Here is a 26,827-nt window from a genome sequence, read left to right as displayed (position 1 = left end):
TAACTAATGGAAATGTTTATGATTCTAGTTATAAGAATGAAACTCTTTGCCTCTTATTTCCAGGCATTATGACCAAATAGAGCTCTTAAATTACAGCAATTAGGGGCCGGCACTGTGGCGTAGCGGGTAAAGCTGCTGCCTGCAGTGCTGACATCCCATACAGGTGCTGGTTCAAGTCCCAACTGCTCCACTTCTGATCCAGCTCTCTGCTATGGCCTGGGAAAGCAGTAAAGGATGGCCCAAGTCCTTGGGCCCTTGCACCCATATGCGACACCCGGAGGAAGCTCCAGTCATTGAAGCCATCTGGGGAGTGAACTAGCAGATGGAAGACCTCTCTCTCTGCCTCTGCCCCTTCGTAACTCTGCCTTTCAAATAAGTAAATATATCTTTTAAAAAAATTGCAACAATTAGAAAACCAAGTTGTATCACTTCCTGTATCTCAAGGTAGCAGTTCTTTACCTGTTCCAAATCCTGTACCAAGCCCAGCTCCCAGAGTCCCAGGTGCTGGTTTACTTCCAAAAATACTATTCCCGCTGGTATTTGTGCCAAAACCTAGGAAAACAAAAGAATTAGTAGATTGTATTTTTAACACAACTCCCAATTTCCTCGCAAGGAAACACCTAACAACTTGGCCACAAGACTTATCATTAAGAATGATAAATTATAAGCTAATTTAGCTTTTTAAATTTTAATTTTTGATATCTACAAACAAGTCTTCATATATCCTTAATTACCTTTCAGTCTTGAAATATCAATTCAATATAGGATAATATCCAATATTAAAGCAAAGTGAATGTGCTTAAGCTTTGGGAACATTCCCCTTTTTAGGCCCAAAGTAACCACTGCATGTTTCACTCCAATGTTCACTAAAAAAATAAGACAACATGGAGGTGGCCAGTGTGGTGGCACAGTAGGTTAATCCTCTGCCTTCAGCTTCGGCATCCCATATGGGTGCCAGTTCTAGTCCCAGCTGCTCCTCTTCCCATCCAGCTCTCTGCTATGGCCTGGGAAAGCAGCAGCAGATGTCCCAAGTCCTTGGGCCCCTGCATCCACATGGGAGACCAGGAAGAAGGACCCAGCTCCTGGCTTCGGATCAGCTCAGCTCCGGCTATTGCAGACACCTGGGGAGTAAACCAGAGGATGGAAGACTGTTCTCTCTGTCTCGGCCTTGCACTGTCTGTAATTCTACCTCTCAAATAAATAAAATCTTTAAAAAAGAAAAGATGTCTCTTGGGATTCTGGCATCCTACATACTGGAGTACCATGGGTTCAACTTTTGGCTCCAGCCCTGATTCCAGCTTCCTGCTAATGCACACCCTGGAAGGCAACAAGTGATGGTCAAGTTAATTGTATACCTGCCACCACATGGGAGATCTAGATTAAATTTCTGACTCCTGGATTTAACCTGGCCCACCCCCTGGCTATTACTAGCATTTAGCAAGTGACCCAGTAGATGGGAGAACTTTCTTTCTTCATTTATCTCAAGTAAATAAAATAAATAAATAAAATAATTTAAAAGATACCAAATAAAGACACTTTACTGAAGCTGAAGGTTCATACTAAGAAAAAAGTCAGTTATAAAAATCTACAGCACGGGGGCTTGTGTTGCGGTACATGAGTTAAGCTGCTGCCTGCAACACCAGCATGCATGAACACCAGTTTGAGTTCTAGCTGCTCCACTTCCAATCCAGCTCCCTTTTGGTGCTCCTGGGAAAACAGTGAAAGACTGCATGAGTACCTGGACTCTTGCCATCCATATGGGAGACCAGAATGGAGTTTTTGGCTCCTGGCTTTGAATGGGCCCAACCCTGGCCATTGTAGCCACTTGGGAAGTGAACCAGCAGGTAGAAGATAGCTCGCTTGCTCTCTTTCTGTACTTCCCTTTCTGTGTCAGTCTGCCTTTCAAATAAATAAATAAGTAAATAAATCTTAAAAAGAATGTCTCTACAACAGTTTTTGTTTTCAACAGATGGATGTGGCATGGGTGGTAATGCATGGCTGATGACACATGATGAGCTTTCATGATGTCAGATTTACTCCTAGGAATACTAAAGTACTCAGTTACCTAACAGTAAAAAGAGTATCATCTACTAACTTATTCTGCTGAGTAAACCATTCATCACCACCATGACTCATTGTTTATAGAGAAAAACCTGTAATTCTCCTCCTTTTTTTTATTCACTATTATTTGGAAGGCTGAGCAAGATAGAAAAAATAGATAGAAAGTGCTTCATTTGCTAGTTTACTTCCCAAATGCCCAAAACGGCTGGAAAAGTAGACAGTAACACAATCCACGACTTCTATGGGGGTGGCAGGGACCAAATTACTTCAGCCATTCACCACTGCTCCCCAGGTTCTGCATAGGTAGGAAGCTCTGAACTGAACCCAGGAACCCCAGTGTAGAATGCAGAGGTCTTAACCAATAAGCTAAATAAATGTTCTCTACAATTCTCCATTAAAGCCTGCAGGAATCAGACAAAGATAATGACATTTCATTGCTGGTATTAGTTTTTTCTGTCAGATATGCACACAAAGTTTTGGCATTCCTTTTGCAGCTAAATGCTAACTATTAATGAACATATGCTTAATAGCTCATGGCAAAAGAAAAAAAATCATTCATTGCCCAAAAAACTGTCTGTAAACATCTAAATCATTTAAAAATTGTTGTGAAGAGGATTAAGTCCAAAGCATAATGAAGAGAATACAAAGAATATTTTTAAATAGATAATGATATCAATAAAACTAGTCTACTGTCATGCTCGTATTTGGATTACTATCTCAATGAAAAAGTTCAAGAAATAAATTTGAAGAATATAAATGACTTGAAAACAAGCAGATTTTATGTTATTTTATAATTCAAGCAACTAATCTGATTTAATCACAGAGCATTTGATTTATGCATTCAGTGAAATCTTGGCTAATTAATAGCTATGCCACAAAAAGGGAATGCTCCCTACTCAAGCACAATCAACGTCCTTTAAAAAAATAATAAAATATACTTAAAGATCCTACCTTTGAATTAAAAGTTTGAATTAAATTTTAATTTGAATTAAAGATCCTATTGGAATTAAAATTCAACCAGAAAAAAACAAGATACTTGTGAACTACCTCAAACCCACAAAAGGGAAATAAGTCCCAGCTTACACTGTTTATACCACACATTTCCTCCAACTGTCACAGATAAGCGTATCAACCGTTATGTCAAAACAATTTTATAAATTAAAGACAATTCATATTCAGTACACAAGCTGGTGAGGAAAGGCAGATAAAAACCTTTCATTTTCAAATCATCTTATGAATACAAATGCATACAGACATCAAATAACCCTCCAAGCAAATCGGAAATCTGCAACCACAGAATGTCAAATATATATTTATTTATTTATTTATTTGACAGGTAGCATTAGACAGTGAGAGACAGAGAGAAAGTTCTTCCTTCCAATGGTTCACCCCCCAAATGGCTGCTACAGCCAGAGCTACGCCGATCCGAAGCCAGGAGCCAGATGCTTACTCCTGGTCTCCCATGCTGGTGCAGGAGTCCAAGCACTTGGGCCATCCTCCACTGCCTTCCCAGGGATGCCGGCACCGCAGGCGGAGGATTATCCAAGTGAGCCACGGCGCCAGCCCCCCAGAATGTCAAATATATTTTAAAATACAGCCTATTTTATGATGTACAGCCTATAAAAACACCCTGTCAGACTGAAAGAATATTTAACTCTGAACATAAAATGTGAACAAATAAAACGTTTATTAAACACATGCATTTTCAAAAGGAGTGAGAAGTGGATTTTGAAGGCCTAAAAAAGCATAGAATATAATGAATTATTTACGGCCCTCCAAAAGAGCCACAGAACAAATAACATTATGATATTAAAATCTCAGCTGGCACCGCAGCTCACTAGGCCAATCCTCCGCCTTGCAGCACCAGCACACCAGGTTCTAGTCCCGGTCGGGGCTCCAGATTCTGTCCCAGATGCCCCTCTTCCAGGCCAGCTCTCTGCTGTGGCCAGGGAGTGCAGTGGAGGATGGCCCAAGTGCTTGGGCCCTGCACCCCATGGGGACCAGGATAGGTACCTGGCTCCTGCCATTGGATCAGCGTGGTGCGCCGGCCGCAGCACGCCAGCCGCAGTGGCCATTGGAGGGTGAACCAATGGCAAAGGAAGACCTTTCTCTCTGTCTCTTTCTCTCACTGTCCACTCTGCCTGTCAAAAAAAAAAAAAAAAAAAATTCTCGGGAAGAATCCACAGAAGTATTTAAATCTCAGATCATTAAGGGAAAATGGTTTACAAAGGTTTTCCTTGGGGAAGAGGGAATGATTTAAAAACTAAGGTGGCAAAACACTAATTTAATCATAAGTGTGCTTCCTATCTTAATTTTAGATAAGAAGTATACCAGATATTTTACCCAGGCTAACCAAAACTAATGCCTCAAATATCTTTGTTTAAATAGAGTATGACTACAAAAAAAAAAAAAGAATCATAGGTGGAACTATAATCATTACTAGCAGTGAGTGGCCAACTTGACTAAAAAGGGTCATAAAAATATAACTGAATAAATAAATTTAAGAATTAATACCTGTCAAGAACCCCTCTCTTTTCATTATAGTACATACTTCTATAGAAACATTAATTTTCGGGGCTGGTGCTGTGACGCAGTGTGTTCACACCCTGGCCTGAAGCGCCGGCATCCCATATGGGTGTCGGTTCGAGACTCGGCTGCTCCACTTCCTGTCCAGCTCTCTGCTATGGCCTGGTAAAGCAGTAGAAGATGGCCCAAGTCCTTGGGCCCCTGCAACCGCGTGGAGGACCAGGAAGAAGCTCCTGGTTTCGGATCGGCACAGCTCCAACCGTTGCGGCCATCTGGGAAGTGAACCATTGGATGGGAGACCTCTCTCTTTGCCTCTGCCTCTCCTCTTTCTGTGTAACTCTGACTTTCAAATAAATAAATAAATCTTAAAAAAAAAAAAAAAAAAAAAGGGAAACATTAACTTTCCAATATAGTGTTTCTCCAGTATCAGAAAAAATCATTCAAAAACTCACTGAAGGGATAGGTGTCTGGTCCAACAGTTAAAATGTATTTTAAGACAAGTCCCATACTGGAGTATCTGGGTTTGATACCCAGCTCTGACTCCTGGCAGGCAGCAACAATGACTCTCAGAATTGGGTCCTGACATGTACATGGGGACCCAGATTTAGTCTCCAACTCCCAGTTTTCATCTGGCCCAACCTCAACTGATGCAGGGATTTGGGGAATGAACCAGAAAATGGGAGATCTCTCCTTCTCTCTCTCCAATTAAGTTAATATTAAAAACCAGGGGCCATTGTGGCACAGTGAGCTGAGCCACCACTTTTGATACCAACATCCCGTAACCGTGTATCAGCTGCTCTGCTTCTAATCCAGCTTCCTAGTAATGTGTGTGAAAAGATAGGAGATGTTTGCCCAAGTACTTGGGCCTTTGTCACCCATGAGACAGGGATGGAGTTTCAGGATACTGGCTTTTTATTGGCCCAGCCCTTGTTTACAGTCATTTAGGCAGTAAACCAGCAGATGGAAGATCTCTGTCTTTCCCTCTCTGATGCTCCTCTAAACGAATAAATAAGTCATCTTTAAACAAATAAACAAAAAATACAGGAATACTCATCTATGCCATTAACCATTCTTTCATCCCAAAAAGAATTAGTGCCTAGTGATGTATGTGGTACAATCCTCCAACACTATTTCCTTGACAAAAAAAAGAACTTTCCTTACTTAACAGAAATAATGCTGAATATGCTAAAACTTACAAAAGTAGTTAGCTGCTGATGACCTTTTTTATTTTTCTATTTAGCTGGTTTAAATTTTTTTAGCACATCTCTGAAAAGCAATTTAGGATTTTTTTTTAATTGTTGTTCAATCATCTTTGCAGTTTCCCAACTTTTTTACAAACAGTATATATCCAAAAATAAAGTTTTTAAACTGCCAGAAAACTACTGAATAATTCCCCCTATCAGAAAGGTTTCAACTATCAATAAGAATCATCAAATCTCTCTTTACACTATTTCCATGTTTGAAATATGGCCTAAAAGAAGTGTTACCTTAACCAAATGTTTCACTTATAGTTTCTCAGCTATGGTGAGGCAGTCCAAAGAAAATGAAAGGAAATTTACATCTCTACTAAATATCTCAAGCCATGTCCATAACTTTAAACCTCTCCCTCTAGTATCTCACATCAAGTCACGGGCTTACCTGTGAATTTGAAACTATATCCAATTATATGAATCAAGAGAATGATGTGTGGTATAGTCAGTGTAACTTTAAGAGAGCCAAACCTGCTTTTTATATGTACCAAAATTGGAAGTGTTTGTATTGGTTCCTAAAGTCAGAGTTGGTTTGTTACCAAAGAGCCCGCCACTGTTTGTACCAAATGAAGGAGCACTGGTTGTGCTGGTTCCAAATGTGGTAAGCTTGTTATTGCCAAACAGGGTCTAGAAAGAACAGAATACAAGGAAATTTTAAATAAAGACACACACCAAATGATAAATAATGGGTATCTTAAGTATAATGGATTAGGTAAGGGTGGGGGGATGTTATAACTTTTATAAAAAGTCAGAAGAAGGAAAAGGAAGAAAAGTTACCAGAAACAAAATAATCAACGCAAGAATAACTTTATTAACAATGTTTCTAGCCTGAAAAGCTAATGGTAACTCAGCAAACAAAGAATTTCAGTCAGACAAAGAGAATAACAAGGGGATCAAATTATTTTGTCTGTTAAGAGAAATGTATCATACATTTGCAAGAATAAACTTAAACATGCCACAACACAGATGAACCTTTAAAACTCTATGATAATTGAAAGAAACCAGTCACAAAAGGCCACATATTACGATTCTACATGAAATGTCCAGAATGGTCAAATTCATAGAGAAAATAAAACAAGTGACTAGGGGGGAAACCGGGAGGGACTGCTGCAGGTTACAGGGGTGCTTTTTGGCATGATGAATACATATATCCTAAAACTGAATATTATAAAAGTTGTACAATGCAAATACTACGCAAAATCACTGAACTGTATACTTTAACAAATTATAAGGTATATAGATTATACTCAAAAAAGATATTGTTAGGGTAGGTGTGGTAGCATACCAGGTTAAGCCATTGCTTTGAAACTTGTATCCCAAGTTGGAATGCCTGGTTCAAGTCTTAGCTACTCTGCACTTGTGATCCAGTTTCCAGCTAATGCACCTGGGAGACAGCAGATGATGGTCCAAGTAGTTGGGTTCCTGTCACCCACATAGTAGACCATAATGGAGTTCCTGTCTCCTAGATTTAGCCTAGCCTAGCCTGACTGTTGTGGGCATTTGGGGAGTGTATTGGGGGATGGAAAATCTCTATCATTTTGCCTTTAAATAAATAACTTCTTAGGCCAGCGCCGCAGCTCACTAGGCTAATCCTCCGCCTTGCGGCACCAGCACACCAGGTTCTAGTCCCGGTCGGAGCACCGGATTCTGTCCCGGTTGCCCCTCTTCCAGGCCAGCTCTCTGCTGTGGCCAGGGAGTGCAGTGGAGGATGGTCCAAGTGCTTGGGCCCTGCACCCCATGGGAGACCAGGATAAGTACCTGGCTCCTGCCATCGGATCAGCGCGGTGCGCCGGCTGCAGCGGCCATTGGAGGGTGAACCAACGGCAAAGGAAGACCTTTCTCTCTGTCTCTCTCTCTCACTGTCCACTCTGCCTGTCAAAAAAAATAAAATAAAATAAAAATAACTTCTTAAATATAAATTAATATAAAAAATTTCTCAAAAAAAAAGCGTAAGAACTTTCTCAAGTAATCTCACCTCAATTATCTGCCCAAAAGAAGGTAAAAAATAGATTTTAATTTTCATGCAAACATTATCACATTAAGGAAATTTATTCCTTTGTATAACTATACAAAATTCCAAGTTCAAAATTTCTTACAACAGTTGTATAATTCAGTGTTTCATACTAATTGTAATGTAACTACTTTCTTAAAATAATACAGAATTTACTATTTTTATGTCAAGAGGCACTCACAAATAATAACTTTTTAAAAGATTTATTTATTTGAAAGGCAGAGTAACAGAAAAGAGAGGAAGACACAGATCTTCCATCAGCTGGTTCATTCCCCATATGGCTACAACAGACAGGGTAGGGCAAGGGTTTAGTCGGGAACCAGGAACACCATCTGAATCTCCCCCATTGGTAGCAGGAATCCAAGTATTTGGGCCATCTTCCACTGCTTTCCCAAGCACATTAGCAGGGAGCTGGATCAGAACTGGATGCCAACCAGCATTCTGACATGGAATGCCACTGTCACCGCAGTGCTTAACCTGTAATGCCACAATGCCAGCCCCACAAACAGTAATTTTTTACTTAAATGACTTAATGAGGAAAAATATTCAATTAAGTCTCTAGCAGCCTGAGAAGTATAAAAACCCAATCTTGGTGTTGTGGTACAGAGAATAAGCCACTGCCTGCAACACAGGCACCCCATACAGGAAGCTGCTCTGCTTCCAATCCAGCAAATAATGCACCTGGGAAGAAAGTGAAAGATGGCCCAGGCAATTAGGCCTCTGTCACCCAGGTAGAAAAAACAGGATGGAGTTTCTGGCTCCCGGCTTTAACCTGGACCAGAAATAGCTGTTGCAGCCACTTGGGGAGTGAGTCAGCAGATGGAAGATCTCTGTCTACTCTGCCTTTCAAACAAATAAAACAGTATTTTAAAAGAGAACCCTAATGATTATAGCAACTTGAGAGTGACACTGAAAACAATTAATTTCCAAATGTCATACTAATTTATCATCCAATCAGAGGATAGAAACAGGAGTTTAAAATTATCTGATTTAAACAGAGAGTACCTCACTTAAGACTCAACTATATAAATATAATTTCATTGTATATAAAGAAAAAATATATATAATATCACACTGCAAAGAAAACACATCAATTTAATCAAATTTTATCAATTTAAAAATGAATAACTCGAGGGGCTTGCACAACAGGATAAACCACATCTTACAGCACTGGCATCCCATACTAGAGTGCTGATTCAAATCCTGGCTGCTCTACTTCTAATCCAGCTCCCAGTGAATGTGCCTGGAAAAGAAGTAGATGATGGCCCAACTGCATGGTTCCTATCACCCACATCCAGATGGAGTTCCGGGCTCTAGGCTTCAGCCTGGCGCTGCCCCAGCTATTTTCAGCCACTGTTAGAGAGTGAACAGCAGACAGAGGAGCTTTCTCTCTCTGTCTCTCTGTCACTCTGCCTTTCAAATAGATTTTAAAACAATAAAAATAAAAAACATTTAAAAATTAACTGGAGTGTTATGCTGATATCAACAGTAAAGTGTACATTCTAGCACTGAGACAAAAAAGGTTTTTAAAAAATTATTTAAAATTAATATACTGAAGTTAACTACTTACTGCATTTTATATCAAACATCCCTCACTTGCTATAAATATTAAATAATACACAATAAAAACACTTTGAAGACATTCAAATTTTTCTTAAACATTCCATTAACAGATTTATACAAATCTTCCAATTATTGTCAAATGTAAAAACTTACCGAACCAACAGCACCAAACCCAGTATTGGTCTGCCCAAAAAGACTTGTTCCTGTTCCAAATGCTGTTCCAGCGCTGGTATTCGTAGCTGTCCCAAAAAGACCTCCAGGCTGTGAGGCTTGAGTTACTCCAAACAAACCCTGCAAAAAGTCATCTAGATTAAAAGATAGTCTATAACAGTTTTCTTAAAGTGTATTAAATTAACAGTTACCATGTAACCTTCTGTCAGAAGCTATATATTTTACATAAAACATTTCTTCACAAAAAACGTGAAGTGTCCCCATTTTCAAAAAGAACAAAACTCAGAGCAGTTAAAAACTTGCCTCATGGGGGACTGGTGCTGTGGCACAGCTGGTTAAAGCCCATCCCATATGAGCACCGGTTCCAGTTCCAGTTGCTCCACTTCTGATCCAGCTCCCTACTAATGGGCCTGGGAGAGCAGCAGAAGATGGCTCAAGTCCCTGGACCCCTGCTCTCACATGGGAGACCCGGAAGAAGCTCTTGTGTTCCTGGCTTCAGATCGGCTCAGCTCTGGCCACTGTGGCCATTTGAGGAGTGAACCAGCAGATGGAAGACCTCTCTCTCTGTCTCTGCCTTTCCCTCTCTGTAACAATGCCTTTTAAGTAAATTAATTAATCTTAAAAATAAAATTTTAAAATTTAAAAAATAAAAATAAAATTTAAAAAACCTTTCCCAAGATGTCACAGCACAGTTCCTGAGTTGGCAGGAGTAGATATTTCTACCAACATCTAAACTCTTTTGCTTCCAGGATGATAAGCTCCAAAATCCTGGGCATCTAATAAAATTTACATCAACATTTGTGCTCTAAAAGCTGTCAGGAATGCAACACTGAAAGCACAATGGTAGGAGAGTGCTTCATTTTTGAAGAGTTAAGGCCAAAATAATTGATCAATACCAGCCTGGGAAGTAGATTCTGAACCAAATAACTCAAAATAATCAGCTGAAAATAAACTAGTATGAACAGAGGCAGGAGTATAATGTCAAAAACCCTTAACTCTAGGAGTGGGCATTCGGCACAGCAATTAAGAACTTGATTGGGATGGTCAAATCCCATACTGGAGTGTGATCCAAGTTCAGGCTCCTTCACTTCTCATCAAGCCTCCTGCTGATGTGCACCAAGGGAGGCAATAGGAAATAGCTCAAGAACCTGGGTCTCTGCCACTCACATGGGAGACTCAGACTAAGTACTAGGGGTCCTGGCTTCTGCCTGGCCTAGCCCTGCTTATTGTGGGCATTTGGACAGGGCAGCAGCCGATAGAATATCTGTTTCTCTGCCTTTCAAATAGCATGAAAATAAACAAATTTTTTAAAAGCTTTTAATTCTAAATGAGAAACTACACTCATTTCAAATGAGGAATGTCAGTATCATCCAATGTTTAACTAAGTGTTTTTATTTATGCTTCAGTTAATGAAGAAAACACTGTGCCAAAAGACTACTGCTGAATCAAGAGACATCATTATATTGCTTTTTAAACAGCTTTGAGACATAATTTACATACCATAAAACTGACTCATTTACAGTAAACTATTCTATATTCAGTGTTCTACAAACATTCCTTTATCTAAAATTAGAAAATTCTCACCTCAGAAAGAAATTCCAGACCCATTAGCGATCACTCTCCACCCCAAGGCAACCATTACTCAGTTTCAAAAATAAATAAAGATTTTTTTATTTGAAAGGCAGAATGAACTTTGGTCTAAAGATCAACCCAGGGAGACACTAGGAGAACTGAGTCATTAGGAAATTACCATCCAGAATGTTAAAAGAACTAGATTAACTCTGAACTGAGTCTCTGACCTTGGGACTCCCAGCTTGGTCCCTGAAACTTTCAAATGACTCAAACATGGCATGGAACTGGCATCATTTTTTCATAACCTAAAAAGCCATTATCAAGATATGGAGCCAAACTTCTGTTGTGCTAGTACAAGAGCCTAAAAGGTTAAACTCTACTCCCTCCCCTCTTCAACTTCAGTCTTTGAAAAAAGGCTTATTAAACTTTTCTCTACTTTCAAACTGGTTTATAAAATGTTAATTCCCTCTCTCTAAAATTTGGATGTATAACAGTCTCACACATGACAATGCCAGAGTAACACATCTTGTGCTAACTTGCTATAGCTGGACTGAGTTTAAAGGGTATCTCTCTTTCAGAGCTAAGATTATATGTCCCTGTTTTCCAGGTAGAGCCGTTTTATGGAAACAAAAAACAAAAAAAGGGACTAAACTCTGCATTTGAAAGTTTTAAGTTGTTATACTAAAGCGATACAACAAATTTGTCCAGAAAACTTATATTAATGCAAATGCCTGTCAACTCACATGGCTTATGTGCATCTTTTTTCCCCCCAAGGAATAAAGATATGTTCAAAGTGGTTAACATACATTTGTGCCGGTGTTTGTGGGTCAGGATGTGTTACACTTACTCTTATCAGCTATTTAAATGCATAAAAAGGTAATTTTGACTTAAAGATAAATAATCCAGTTAAAGGTATGGTATTCGTTAATATCTGTAAGACTATTTACATTTGTTAACAAGTTTTCATAAATTGCTCATATATGATAAATGATTTAAGATTGTTTAAGTAAGGCTGATTCTATTTTCTTATAATCTGAAGACTGTTAAGGATTATTCCAAAATGTAAATCAAGAAAATCAGCAGGTGGGGGAAAAGGTTTCAAGCATGATAAAGTGTTCTTGGTGAGTAAGGTTTTTAAAAAAAGACCTTTTTGGATACAAATGCTATCAATTTATTTTTCTTTGGTTGACACAGATTTAGAATCTGATCCTCTGTTAAAGCAACAAGGTTTTTGAAATACCTGGATATTAGTAAATATTCAGAAACAATCTCTAATTTTGAAATCCATTTAAAAACTGCAGTATCTTGGCCGGCGCCGCGGCTCACTAGCGGCGCCGGCACACCAGGTTCTAGTCCCGGTCAGGGCACCGGATTCTGTCCCGGTTGCCCCTCTTCCAGGCCAGCCCTCTGCTGTGGCCCGGGAGTGCAATGGAGGATGGCCCAAGTGCTTGGGCCCTGCACCCCATGGGAGACCAGGAAAAGCACCTGGCTCCTGGCTCCTGCCATCGGATCAGCGCGGTGCGCCAGCCGCAGCGCGCCGGCCGTGGCGGCCATTGGTGGGTGAACCAACGGCAAAAGGAAGACCTTTCTCTCTGTCTCTCTCTCACTGTCCACTCTGCCTGTCAAAAACAAAAACAAAACAAAACAAAACAAAAAAACAAAAAACTGCAGTATCTCCTTTTAATAGTTTTTGTTCAACTGGCGACTGTCAGTTTTCTAGCCAGCCCCAAAAAGGTCTCTTTTCTTCCCTAGTTCTGATTCTGTTAAAAACTGTTCCAAGTTATGGGAAGGTTCTAACTCTCATATTCAAGGTTTTTATTTCTCATTTTGGTAACAGACCAAAGAGACATCAATTTTGTATTCCACTGAGGTAATCTTTGTATTCTGTCTCTCCTTAAGTTCTGATTGTTTAAAAACAGCGGACTTTTGGGGCTGGTGCTGGGGTATAGTGGGTAAAGCTGCTGCCTGCAGTGCTGATATCCCATATGGATGCCAGTTCATGTCCTGGCTGCTCAATTTCCAATCTAGCTCTCTGCTATGGCCGGGAAAGCAGTATAAGATGGCCCCACTCCTTGGGCCCTTACACCTGCATAGGACACCCGGAAGAAGCTCCTGGCTCCTGGCTTCAGATCAGCTCAGCTCCAGCCATTGCGGCCAACTGGGGAGTGAACCAATGGATGGAAGATCTCTTCCCCTCCGCCCCTTCCCCATAGCTCTGTAACTAATAAATAAATAAATTCTTAAAAAAAAAGCTGATTTTCTTTATTAAAACAGTTATGGTTTGTCTATACGTATTCTAAAGTATTTAAGTAATCACTTTACGACAACAATAAAATCTGATCTATATTGTGTTATGATGTTAAGGGATCCTATTTCAACCAGGTATTTTAAGCATTCTTGGCATCTTTGACAGGTATTCAAAAAATTAAAGTTCAGGGTGGCACTCTGGCAGAGTATGTTAAGCCTCCACCTGGGAAGCCAGCATTTGCACTTCCATTCCAGTTCCCTGCTAATGGCCTGGGAAAGTAATGGAAGATGGCCCAGCTTGGGCCCTTGCAACCACATGGGAGAGCCAGAAGAAGCTCCTGGCTCCTGGCTTCGGATCGGCCCGGCCCTAGCTGTTATAGCAATTTGGAGAGTGAACCAGCTGACTGAAGATCTCTTTCTCTGTCTCTCCCTCTCTCTCTCTAACTGTGCCTCTCAAATAAAGAAATAAATCTTTTTAAAAAAATTGAAAAGCATCAAAGTCCTAAGTTCTCTGGACTTTGTGATTTCCAGTTGGGACCCTGGAAATGTCAAAAGATATCTCTCTTGGGGCTGGCACTGTAGTGTAGTAGATAAAGCCATTGCCTGCAGTGCTGGCATCTCATATGGATGCCAGTTTGAGTCTGGCTGCTCCACTTTCAATCCAGCTCTCTGCTATGGCCTGGGAAAACAGTAGAAGATGGCCCAAGTCCTTGGGTCCCTGCACCCACGTAGGAGACCCAGAAGAAGCTCTTGGCTTTGGATTGGCATAGCTCCAGCCATTATGGCCATCTGGAAGATGGAAGACCTTTCTTTGTCTCTGCCTCTCTGTAACTCTGCATTTCAAATAAGTAAAAGAAAAGCAGTTAAAAGATTTGAAGCTATTACTGAAACTGCTCTACTGTTCTGTCCTGTATGTTATATGTGTGTATATTGTTTGTCTACATGGGAAAATTTATTAAGAGCTCTGTTTTAATTGGCTTATAGATAAGAGTGCGCATATAAATTAAAACTGCTAAATCAACACCAAATACCTTTTTCACATGACCTGAATAAAATCTGAGAGGTTTAAGTCCTTGACATGTTTGTGCTTGGGCTTTGCTGCTCAAACAAGTTATGTTTGTGTTAGATACTTAAAAAATGTTTCCAAGTATATGTACTCTTGTCTTAAAATTTATAGAAGGCATTGGACCTTTTGATAAATGTTTTCAAAAGTTGTTGACAGTGAAAATTGCTTGTTAAGTTTGGATTTGCTGCCTTTTTTTTTTTTTTTTTTTTTGACAGGCAGAGTGGACAGTGAGAGAGAGAGACAGAGAGAAAGGTCTTCCTTTTGCCGTTGGTTCACCCTCCAATGGCCTCCGCGGCTGGCGCACTGCGCTGATCCGAAGGCAGGAGCCAGGTACTTCTCCTGGTCTCCCATGGGGTGCAGGGACCAAGCACTTGGGCCATCCTCCACTGCACTCCCTGGCCACAGCAGAGGGCTGGCCTGGAAGAGGGCAACCGGAACAGAATCCGGCGCCCTGACCGGGACTAGAACCCGGTGTGCCGGCGCCGCAAGGCGGAGGATTAGCCTAGTGAGCCGCGGCGCCGCGGGATTTGCTGCTTTTTTTAAAAAAAGATTTATTTATTTATTTGGAAGGAAGAGTTACAGAGAGGCAGAGGCAGAGGTAGAGAGAGACATCTTCCATCTACTGGTTCACTCCCCAAATGGTTGCAATGGCTGGAGCCATTGTACAAATATTTTTATACAAATATTTTTTGTACAATGCAGGTAGAGTGGATGGGGCAGTAATCATTTGATGTTATTCAGAGTAAGCAATCTGGAAGGCCTGATTTATTCTCTCATTTTTCCTCTATTTTCTTCAAGATGGGAAACTAACTATTCTGAAGGATGTACAGTTTGAATCCTCAGACCTTATAAAGTGGATGCCCAATCTTTTACTGGAATAATGCTTGGCCACCAAGAAAACCAAATAACATAGCCAAAAAAAAGGAGAGCTTACATAATGATATGTTTTTATAGCTAGATTTATTTTGCCATGGGCAGAGTAAACAAGCAAAACCTACCTTTTTGAACCAAACTAAGGGACAGATAAAAAGTTTAATGACTTCTTCAAAATTTATAGATAGGTTGGTCATCATGTTTGATCTTTTTTTTCTGTGCTTCTCGTATATTTTTTTAAAATATTTTATTTATTTGAGAGAGGGAGTTACAGACAGTGAGAGAGAGAAACAGAGAGAAAGGCCTTTCATCTGCTGGTTCACTCCTCAAATGGCCACATTGGCTGGAGCTGAGCCGATCCGAAGCCAGGAGCCAGAAGCTTCTTTTGGGTCTCCCATACGGGTGCAGGGGCCTGTGTGGGATGCTGGCACCACAGAAAGATTAACCTACTGTGCCACAGCGACAGCCCCCTCTGCTTTTCAAATAAAAAAAATTTAAAAATAGTAATTTCTCTAAGAACTTTTTTTTTGACAGAAGTAGCAATTATTCCATATGGCTCTGGGTGTTTCTAGGTGGCCAATTTTAACCCACCAACTAGCTCTTTCTTAATGATGAGAAACATACACTCAGAAAGTATGTATGACCTGTTCAACAACCTGGGCTAGAATACTAACTTCCTGAACTCTTAACAATACTAGTTTCTGGGGCCAGCGCTTTGGCAGAGCAGGTTAAAGCGCTGGCCTGCATCCCATACGGCCTGGGAAAGCAGTAGAAGATGGCCCAAGTGAGACTCAGAAGAAGTTCCTGGCTCCTGGCTTCGGATCAGCTTAGCTCTGGCTGTTGTGGCCATTTGGAGAGTGAATCAGCAGATAGAAGACCTTTCTTCCTCTCTCTAACTCTTTAAAATAAATAAATCTTTAAAAAAAAAAAGAATACTAGTTTCATGTGATTAGAGGTCCCGTTACTTAGCATATAAGACCTGGCATTAATTAACAGTTGATTTTCCTTACCATGGTGTTGGTGCTTGGCTGTCCTAAGGTGCTGGTATTACCAAAGGAAAAACCAGTGTTCTGGGTGGTTGTGGCCTGACCAAACGGTTTGCTGAAGAGACTGGTAGTCTGCTGATTAGGCTGGCCAAAGAGACCACCTGGATTTGTCCCAAATCCAGTTGTACCTTTCAGGAGGAAAAAAAGGAAAGGAGAAAGAAATTTAAAAACCAATAATAAGCTATAAACACACACACAAATTCATTTTAAAATGGCTACTACAACATTCTTGTATGTATTATATCAAAACTATTCTACATTTGCTACTTGATAACCATTTCAATTTCCACTCTGCAACTAATTCCAAATTTGTTTAAAATTTAGTTTCTACAATAACATCTTGATCTCAAGAACCTTGGCTTAGCTAAATGCTCTTCCTTTGTAAGCTCACAACTTCCTTCTTAAAAGATAACACAGTAAATGTTTATGTATTTTAACCTTTTTAGACTAAGTTATTCTTGAGAACAGATGTTTTTTCTTTATATCAATATAACCAGCATAGGGTTTAATATATAGTATCAAAATATAAATATGTGCTAACCTAATTCATAGGTTACCAAGGTGGAGAATAATATTAAATATAACTTAGATAATATGCCTTTACATGTATATGTGCACAAATCTCTCTCTCTAGAAGGCTATAAAAAAATTCACTTTTGCTGGTAGCTACAGTAAACTGTTGACCTGGACAGGGTAGAGTGAAAGAAGAGACCTTCAATTCTACACTTGTTTTATTTCATGAATGTTGCATCATGTATGTGAATTACTTCTGCAAAAATAATTATTTTTATAAAGTCATCTAGTCATCATTCTGAATTCCTGTTTCATATTCTACATTAAACCAATCTATTAGCAAACCCTACTAAATTCTTCCCTTAAAAAAAAAAAAAAAACCTTCCACTGTACCATCCTCATTTAAGACACAATTATCTTATGTGTTTTGACCAACAGTTTTCTAACTAATTTGTTTCCACCTTAACTTATAACCTACACTTAACACAGTAGCCTTCAGAATGTTCCTTCACTCATAATCATGACTTATCTTTCAAAAACAACTCTAATGGCTTCCCAAATCAAATAAAATTTAACTCTTGATATTAGCTCAGTAATGTTCGTCCTATAAAACATGGTTCCCATATCCCCTGGTACTTTCCTAGAAATCTGAACAATTTGCTCCTTCACCTGCTTTGGACAGATCACAGCCTAAATACCATCTTCTCAAGTGAAGCCCTCTTTAACCATGTTCATTTAAAACTGTATTTCTCCTCAGCTCCAGCAGGAAACTGGATCTGAGGCACACACCAAGCACTCCCCATGCCTCCGTTATCCTTGAATAAATTTTCTACATAACATTTATCAAAAAATGACAAATATGTTCTACTTTTAGTTATCTGTCTTTCCTCAATATGATCCAGTATGATGTCAAGTGCTTACTAGTTCCAAAGGCAGTTTTGTTCTGACCGTATGAAAAGCCTGAATTAGTAGTGGAGGAGCTGAAGAGTCCCGTGGCACTGGATGTGGCTGGAGAAGACCCAAACAAGCCAGTCGTGGTACCTGCTCCTACTTGGTTCTGTGGGCCTTTCCGATTAGCCTGATAATCCTCTAAACGAAGTTCCTGAAGGAAAATGTATTTCCAATCTTATTATGAAGCCAAGAAAGTTTTTTAGGAGGCTAAATACTTCAATTTAGTATTCAAGATCTATGTTCTCATAGGAACTATCACTAAAACAGAAAACTACACAATGGTATTAACTTAATAACATTACAGAAAAACATATCTTAATAAATATTAAAAATCTGTATTACAATTATCACAAAGCTACAGGTCAAAGAGCCAATCATATCTCAATTTTAAGTTTACAATACAAACAATAAATTTTTTCTTTCAATAGAACACATGTAACAATCTTATCTACCCTACCAATAAATATAAAAGTTAGAAGTTAAAAGATGGAAGGCTCTGGGGAGTTCAGTAAACTTAGGGAAAGGAACGAAGTCCAACAATTTTGTCTCCTAATTTAGAGTTTCTGTACACTCCAATAAAGCAAGCACAGTTTGGAATGTAAGAAAAATTAATACTACAATCAGAAATGACAGCCAAAATGTTGAACAATTATTGAGCAATGAGAATGAAAACACTAAGTTTATGCAGCAATAAGAATATGAGAATCACAACACCGAAAGACAGAAATGGGACCAGTGTTTGTGGTGCAGTGCATTAAGCTGCCATCTGTGACACCAGCACCCCAGCACCCCATAGATGCTAGCTGCTCAACTTCTGATCCAGCTCCCTGGAAAGCACCCCATGAAGCAGCAGAGGATGACTCAAATGCTTGGGACCCTGATGCCTATATGGAAGACCTGGTCAGAGTTCCAGGCTTCTGGCTTTGGCCTGGTTGTGCCACAGCTGTCTCAGCCATTTAGGGAATAAGCTAGTGGATGAAGAGCTTTCTCTTCGGTCTCTACCTCTCTCTCTGTCATTATGACTTTCAGATAAACACATCTTTTATTTTTTTAAAGATTTATTTATTTATTTGAAAATCAGAGAAAAGGAGAGGCAGAAAGAGGTCTTTTATCTGCTGGTTCACTCCCCAACTGGCTGCAATGGCAGCAGATGCATCAATCCAAAGCCAGAAGCCAGGAGCTTCTTTAAGGTTTCCCACACAGGTACAGGGGCCCAAGCACTTAGGCCATTGTCTACTCCTTTCCCAGGCCGTAGCAGAGAGCTATGCATTGGAAGAGGAGCAGCTGGGACTCAAACTGGCGCCCACATAGATGTCAGCACTTCAGGTATGCCTTTACCTGCTACACCACAGTGCTGACCCCCAAAACAATTTTTTTTTTTTTTTTTTGACAGGCAGAGTGGACAGTGAGAGAGACAGAGAGGAAGGTCATCCTTTTGCCGTTGGTTCACCCTCCAATGGCCGCTGCGGCCGGCGCACCACGCTGATCCTATGGCAGGAGCCAGGTGCTTCTCCTGGTCTCCCATGGGGTGCAGGGCCCAAGTACTTGGGCCATCCTCCACTGCACTTCCCTGGCCACAGCAGAGAGCTGGCCTGGAAGAGGGGCAACCGGGACAGAATCCGGCGCCCCGACCGGGACTAGAACCCAGTTTGCCGGCGATGCAAGGCGTAGGATTAGCCTATTGAGCCACGGCGCCGGCCCCCCAAAACATTTTAAAAACTTGCTTTATATATTAAAAAAAAGGGTAGGGGTATTAATTCTGCATTTTATTTTTACTTACCTCTAGAGACTTGCTTTCATATTCTTTCATAGCAGTAATACACTGGTGCTTGGTACTTATGTTAGTGCTTACTCCAGCTTTGACCATAGTATCTGTGCCAGTTGGAGGCTGCAAAGGAAAACAAAGACAAATTTCTAAGTCCAAGCTTTACATGCCTACTCTCACAGATACAATTCTTCAACAACTGAACTCTAAAACTAGTTTCTAAGGTCTTTTATAAAAAGTTGTCTTCAGGGGCTGGTGTTGTGGCACAGCAAGATAAAGCCCTGACCTGCAGGGCTGGCATCCCATATGGACGCCAGTTTGAGTCCCAGCTGCTCTACTTCTGATCCAGCTCCTTGCTAATGTGCATGGGAAAAGCAGCTGAGGATGACCCAAGTCCTTGGGCCCCTGTACCCACATGGGAAACCTGAAAGAAACTCCTGGCTTCAGATCAGCTCAGCTCTGGCCATTGCAGCCATCTGGGGAGTGAACCAGCAGATAAAAGACCTCTCTCTCTCTCTGTGTCTATCTCTGTAACTCTTTCAAATAAATAAATAAATCCTAAAAAAAAAAAAAGGGGGGGGGTTGGCTTTAGGGTCCAGTGATGTAGTATAGCAAGTAAAACCACCACCTGTAATATGAGCATCCCACATGGGCACTGGATCGAGCCCTAGCTACTCCACTTTCAATCCAGCTCTCTGATAATGCACCTGATAAACAGTGGAGGATGGCCCAAGTCCTTGGGTCCCTGCATCCACACGGGACATCTGGAAAACGCTCTTGGCTTGGAACTGACCTAGCCCTGGCTTTTGAAAGATTTCTAACTCTTTCAAATAAACAAAATAAATCTTTAAAAAATGGTTTCGAAAGTGCTTAAATATTTTGCATTTTTTATTTTATACTTTTATAAAAATAAGCAGCTTTACTCACTACACCACAGCACCAGCCCAAATATTTCTGCATTTCTAATCTTTCCCTAGACCAAAGTTATCTGAATAAATCAATCTCAACAAAGTTATCAAACTCAGAGTAATCCCATAACCCAGGCAATCTAACTATACGCTAAATATATATAAGAAAGCGTTATACAAAATAAACGTTAAAACCTCTACACCTAAATTATATCAATTATTCTACCTGAAATGTCTGTTTTATAATTGTGTTGCTTTCAAGAAATACAGAAGCCTGTACTTCCCCTACAGCTTTATAAAGAATAATTATAATATGTAACTAAAGATTCCCATTTGTATTGTTTTCTAACTTACATTTTTTTTCTTTTTTAGATTTATGTATTTATTGTTAAAGAGAAAAAGAGACAGAGATAGAGAGATCTTCCATCTACTGGTTCACTCCCAAGATGACTGCAACAGCCAGGGTTAGGCCAGGCAATTCCAGGAGCCAGGAGCCGCAACAAGGTCTGGCACTGTGCGTAGCAGGGGCCCAAACATTTGGGCCATCTTTCACTGTTTTTCCCAGACCACTAGTAGGGAGCTGGATCAGAAAGTGGAGCAGCCAGGACACAAATTGGTACCCACATAGAATGCCAGTGACCCAGGCTCCTACTTTACCTGCTGAGCCATAACGCTAGCCGCCTCAACTACTGGACTTTCATCAGTATTTTTCTCTATCACTTATATTTAACTTTAAGGATTTTAAGCTTAGTATTGGAGGCCAGTTTTGTTGTGCAGTGGCTTCAGCCACCACCTGGGACACAGACGTCCTGGTTGAGTACAGGTTGGACTCCTGGTTTCTTCACTTCTGAATCAAATCCCTGCTCATTTGCCTGGGAAAGCAGAAAATAGCCCAAATGTTTGTACCCTGTCATCTACATGGGAGACCCGGATGAAGCTCCTGGCTTCCGCCTGGCCCAGCCCTGGTTGTTGTGGCCATCTTGGGAGTGAACCAATAGACAGAAGATCTCTCTGTTTCACAGTGTGTCACTCCCTCTCTCACTGTAACTCAGCCTTTCAAATAAATAAATAAATCTTAAAAAAATAAATAAATGTACTATTATGAATTAAACATATTTATTTATTTGAAAGGCAGAGTTTCAGACAAAAAGATCTTCCAACCAATGGTTCACTTTCCAAATAGCCACCAATGGCCGGGGCTGTACCAGGTCAAAGCCAGGGGCCTGGAACTCTACCAGAGTCTCCCACATGGGTGTAAAGGCTCAAGGACTTGAGCCATCTTTTGCTGCTTCCTCGGGCACATGGATTGACAGTAGAGCAGCTGGGACATCAACTGACACTCACGTGGGATGCCAGCATCACAGGCAGAGGCTTAACCTCCTACACCAGGGGCCAGAGCCATGGCGCACTAGGTTAATCCTCCACCTATAGCGCTGGCATCCCATATGGGTGCTGGTTCTAGTCCTGGCTGCTCCTCTTCCAGTCCAGCTCTCTGCTGTGGCCTGGGAAAGCAGAAGAAGATGGCTAATTGGGCCCTTGCACCCATGTGGGAGACCTGGAAGAAGCTCCTGGCTCCGGATCTGCACAGCTCCAGCTGTTGCGGCCATTTGGGGAGTGAACCAACAGAAGGAAGACCTTTCTCTGTTTCTCTCACTGTCTGTAATTTGACCTGTCAAATAAATAAATAAATCCCAAAAAAAAAAAAAAAAAAAAAAAAACCCTCCTATATCACAACACTGGCCCCTTGCAATAATTTTAGTTTGACTATTTTGTTTATTTCTATAAATAATAGGATGATTTAGAGGCCAAAGTAAATTCAAATTCTACCTTAAACAAGCTAATATAATCAAACTTGTGTATGCAAATTTAATTGGCGAAAGCCTAATTCTTATACACAGTAGAATTTTGATTTATGTTTTACAACTTTTCCATTCTATTATACAAGTAATTATAGATTTCGCTGCCTTTTTTTTTTTAAGATTTATTTTATTTATTTGAAAGACAGAGTGAAAGACACAACGGCCGGAGCTGAGCCGATCTGAAGCCAGGAGCTTCTTCCAGGTCTCCCACATGGGTACAGGGGCCCAAGCAATTGGGCCATCTTCTACTGCTATCCCAGGCCATAGCAGAGAGCTGGATCGGAAGAGGAGCAGCCGGGACTAGAACCGGCATCCATATGGGATTCCAGTGCTTCAGGCCAGGGCTTTAACCCACTGTGCCACAGTGCCAGCCCCAGATTTTGCTTTTAAAATATCTTTCAGAAAGAAAAAACTAGAGCCGGCGCCGTGGCTCACTTAGTTAATCTTCTGCCTGTGGTGCTGGCATCCCATATGGGTGCCGGGTTCTAGTCATGGTTGCTCCTCTTCCAGTCCAGCTCTCTGCTGTGGCCCAGGAAGGCAGTAGAGGATGGCCCAAGTGTTTGGGCTACTGCACCCGCATGGGAGACCAGGAGGAAGCACTTGGCTCCAGGCTTCAGAATAGCACGGCGCACCAGCCATAGCGGCCATTTGGGAGTGAACCAATGGAAGAAAGACCTTTCTCTCTGTCTCTCTCTTTCACTGTCTAACTCTGCCTGTCAAATAAAAAAAAAAAAAAAAAAAAAAAAAAAAAAAAAGATGTACATAATGGGAAGAGAAACAATTCAACCTGGAAAGAAACCCACAAGTGGGAAAGAAATATATTTCCACAAAATTTGGAAGAAAATACATACATTAAATTTAATAGTAGTTCCAGTAGGAGCAGCTGTAAAACTACTTGGGCCAAAGAGTGAGCCAGATGTGCTACCAAAGGGGTTAGAGGTGGTATTTGTAGTTCCGAACAGTCCCCCACTGCTAGTACTTGTTCCAAAATCTGTAAATTAGAAAAAACAAATCAGAATTAAAACAGTAGCAATTTAAGAATCTATAAGATACCTTGATATTGGGTGATAGTGCTAGAGCAGCAGTATTCTCAATTTCTCTCATTTCTACTTTTCTCAAGACTAAACACTGAATGAAATTATCTTTAACAGACTTCATGACAGGGGTCACCATACGTTTTATTTGCACATATTAATACATAAAAAATCTAAAGCATATAAGTGGTCTCATATCAGGGAAATCAAATATAGGTTAATGTAAAATTTGACCCCCCCCAACTTAGAAAAATTAGTAGGCATTGTCAATCCTTTTCTAAAAGTTAATAAATAACAGATCTTCTCATTACTCACCTTTCCAAAAGGCTAAGTTTTAAAACACTACTACACATCAGTGAATATATTTGTTATGTAGGGAACGTATTTCTCAACATGAAAATGCTACTCATACGGAAGTTACACAAATGGTGTCAGAGATGTCACAGGAGGTGTAACCTGCTACACCATAACACCAGCCCCAGGCACATCTCTTTTGAATTAGACTTTAGATTACATTTTGTATAGTCATGGTTAAGTATTTCAGCACCCCCAGAAACAAATTTAACTGTGGAAAATATTGATAGATGGCTAACTGTTCATCCTGCCTACTCTTGTATGAGAGCTGAGGGAATAGGAAAGCATCACCCACCATCTCATCAACTAGTAGTGGCTTACTCAAAGTACTGTGTGCATGGTCCCCAGACCTCATTTTGACCTAAAAAAGCCATCAATTAAAACATCTGGGGCCGGCTCCGTGGTTCACTTGGTTACTCCTCCACCTGCAGCATCGGCATCCCATATAGGCACTGGGTTCTAGTCCTGGTTGTTCCTCTTTCAGTCTAGCTCTCTGCTGTGGCCTGGGAGGGCAGTGGAGGATGGCTCAGGTGCTTGGGCCCCTGCACCCACATGGGAGACCAGGAACAAGCACCTGGCTCTGGACTGGCGCAGTGCCGGCCGTAGCAGCCATTTGGGGAGTGAATCAATGGAAGGAAGACCTTTCTGTCTCTCTCACTGTCTATAACTCTACCTTTCAAAATAAAATTAAAACACACACACACACACACACACACACACACACACACAGAAACATCTCCAGGGACAAAGAATGAAGAAGTAACCGCGTCATGTCCAATATCTGTCTCTTCCTGTTCTGGCCTCTACACCAAATGTGAGACAGCATCGAGAAGAAGGTGCCTCTGTAGCACAACACTGTCGATCACAACACATTCCTTCTCAAAATTCTTCTGTTTTGACACAAATGACAGCATCTCATCTAGCTTTCCTTCTTGTCTCCATCCATTCTATGGCAGCACCCCTATCTCTGCATATTCCTTAAATAATAATGCTTCTCAAATTTCTACCCTAAGACAGATGTACAAATTCTGCTCTCCAGCCTATTTAAACTTTTCAATACAGTTGCATATTTTCTCAGTTCATATTTTTGCCATTTGGTGGGAGGAGATAAGTGAACACAGAGAAAAGGAGAAGATGGAACAGATTCAATATGCAAGCAAAATTGTTAGAGGCACAAGTCCAGTGATACACTACTTACTGCCAAAGCCAGTTGGTTTGTTTTGTGCAAAGGCATTGTTTTGGGATGAGAAAAGACTGGTCCCTGTGCTTGCAGTTCCAAACAAGCTATTTGACGTTCCTGTTGATGTACCAAACCCAAAGCCGGTGCTTGTGGAGGTAGCTGGCTGGCTAAATGAATTGGTACCAAATAATCCTCCTGGGGAAGAAATGGATGGTGAAAATTAAATTGACAAGTTATAGCCACTAAGTGAAGTTCTATCCCAGCAATATTGCAAATAATGCCCCTACCTGGTTTGGTCTGTGAGTTTCCAAATAGGCCTCCAGTATTGTTGCTAGAACCAAATGCAGATGTTCCAAATGCTCCTCCACTAGTAGTACCAAAGCCAGTATCTGCAAGAAAAAAAAAATCCAAAGTAAATCAGAATTTAGAATAAAATCTGATCAGGTTACTGAATAAAAAATGGCTTTATCATTTCTTAATATTCTGCATTTGAATTAAGACCACTAATCTAACTCTAAAAATTCCCCTCCCCTCCAAAAAAATGAAATAAAACAAGGACCTAGACAAAAAGTTCTTAAAGAGGTCAGGAGACACTTGAAACATTTCCTCCATTATTATTTTTTTAAAACTTTTATTCCATTATTATTTTTATTATGTATGATAGAGGTCTGGTAGGTTTTGCTTTATAAAAAAATCTTCATCAGTTAGAAAGTTTCTGAAATTCACATTATTCTCTCACATGTTTCCCTCTCCCCAAAAAAGAGGAGGATAAAAACAAGCATGGGAAATTCCTAATTGCTATAGCTGGGAGATAAAATTTTTAGCAAAAAGTTTACAAGTGAGTAACAGCTGTGACCGGCAGCTACTGTCCTGTATAATACTGAGTGGGAGAGGAGATGGACCTGAGGGATGACGGAGAATAAAGACTTTGTTATTTTAATGCTTCTCTTTCTCAATGTCACATCTTTTTCACACAAATCTCAGTGCAGTTATTTAGTAACTGCACTGTAGATTTCAACATCGAAACTTATTTTTTGATCTAAAAATTACTAAAAAATTTTAACTTTCAGCTAAAAGAATCAAACAACACAAATATTTTAAGGATCTTCTCTATGGCTTATCAGAAAGTCATGAAAACTCAGAGCTAATTTATATTTTGTTATAAAGTTTCAACAACATCTTATCCTTTTCATTTTTTCAAAGAAACTTTTGTTATACAAAGTATAAATAAAATTCCTATCTAAAGCTATCAGAGTGGATTTGTTCTTAATAGAACAGGTTAATTAAGATGCTTTTCCCTTTTGTTATTTTTTAAAACTTACTTTGCCCAAATGTTGAAGTTGTGCCAAATCCACCTGTGCCACCCCCAAAGGGTGTTCCAAATGATTTATTAAACATCTTCAAAATGAGTCTTCACTTCAGGATGCTGGAAAGGAAAAAAATCATTCTTTCTAAAGACACATACTACAATGGAATTTTCAGAAAATCTATCATTCTATAAACTTCAACCTACTCAAACAATATGACATACTATCATTAAACAGCCTAAAACTCTGTATGATAAAATAAATCTTACTAAACATTCTTTAATCTACATTGCTCCTAAGCCGAACAGTACCATAATGTAAGCTTAAAAACTCTGAATCTTGGGGCTGGCACTGTGGCATAGAGGATAAAGCCACCTGCAGTGCCGGCATCCCATACGGGTGCCGGTTCAAAACCCGGCTGCTCTACTTCTGATCCAGCTCTCTGCTTTGGCATGAGAAAGCATTAGAATATGGCCCAAGTCCTTGGGCCCCTGCATCCATGTGGGAAACCCAGAAGAAGCTCCTGGCTCCTGGCTTTGGATTGGCGCAACTCCGGCTGTTGAGGTCAAT

At 40.3% G+C, this 26,827-nt stretch overlaps 1 protein-coding gene across 38 annotated transcripts in view; it reads right to left on the bottom strand.

The window, feature by feature from the left end:
- NUP98 (nucleoporin 98 and 96 precursor) overlaps positions 1-26,827 on the bottom strand; it is a 132,089-nt gene that overhangs the window by 86,575 nt on the left and 18,687 nt on the right. For 10 of the 38 annotated variants that reach the window (XM_089329716.1, XM_051822829.3, XM_070074515.2 and 7 more), the window contains 10 exons: positions 26,273-26,376; positions 25,238-25,339; positions 24,969-25,145; positions 23,234-23,373; positions 19,631-19,738; positions 17,821-18,001; positions 16,351-16,514; positions 9,565-9,702; positions 6,326-6,464; positions 460-552 (listed from right to left, as the gene is read on the bottom strand). In XM_089329716.1, coding sequence (XP_089185842.1) covers positions 460-552; positions 6,326-6,464; positions 9,565-9,702; positions 16,351-16,514; positions 17,821-18,001; positions 19,631-19,738; positions 23,234-23,373; positions 24,969-25,145; positions 25,238-25,339; positions 26,273-26,348 — 1,318 coding nt within the window. In that variant the 5' untranslated portion in view covers positions 26,349-26,376. The remainder of the gene's footprint in view (positions 1-459; positions 553-6,325; positions 6,465-9,564; positions 9,703-16,350; positions 16,515-17,820; positions 18,002-19,630; positions 19,739-23,233; positions 23,374-24,968; positions 25,146-25,237; positions 25,340-26,272; positions 26,377-26,827) is intronic. The other 28 variants (XM_051822866.3, XM_070074514.2, XM_089329759.1 and 25 more) reach the window with 5 other exon arrangements.

Source organism: Oryctolagus cuniculus, chromosome 1, assembly GCF_051225735.1.
Source record: "Oryctolagus cuniculus isolate XC-2025 breed Fujian yellow rabbit chromosome 1, ASM5122573v1, whole genome shotgun sequence".
Classification (NCBI taxonomy): Eukaryota; Metazoa; Chordata; class Mammalia; order Lagomorpha; family Leporidae; genus Oryctolagus; species Oryctolagus cuniculus.
The sequence above is the reverse complement of the archived record's forward strand: the minus strand, read 5'-3'. Positions and strand labels throughout refer to the sequence as shown.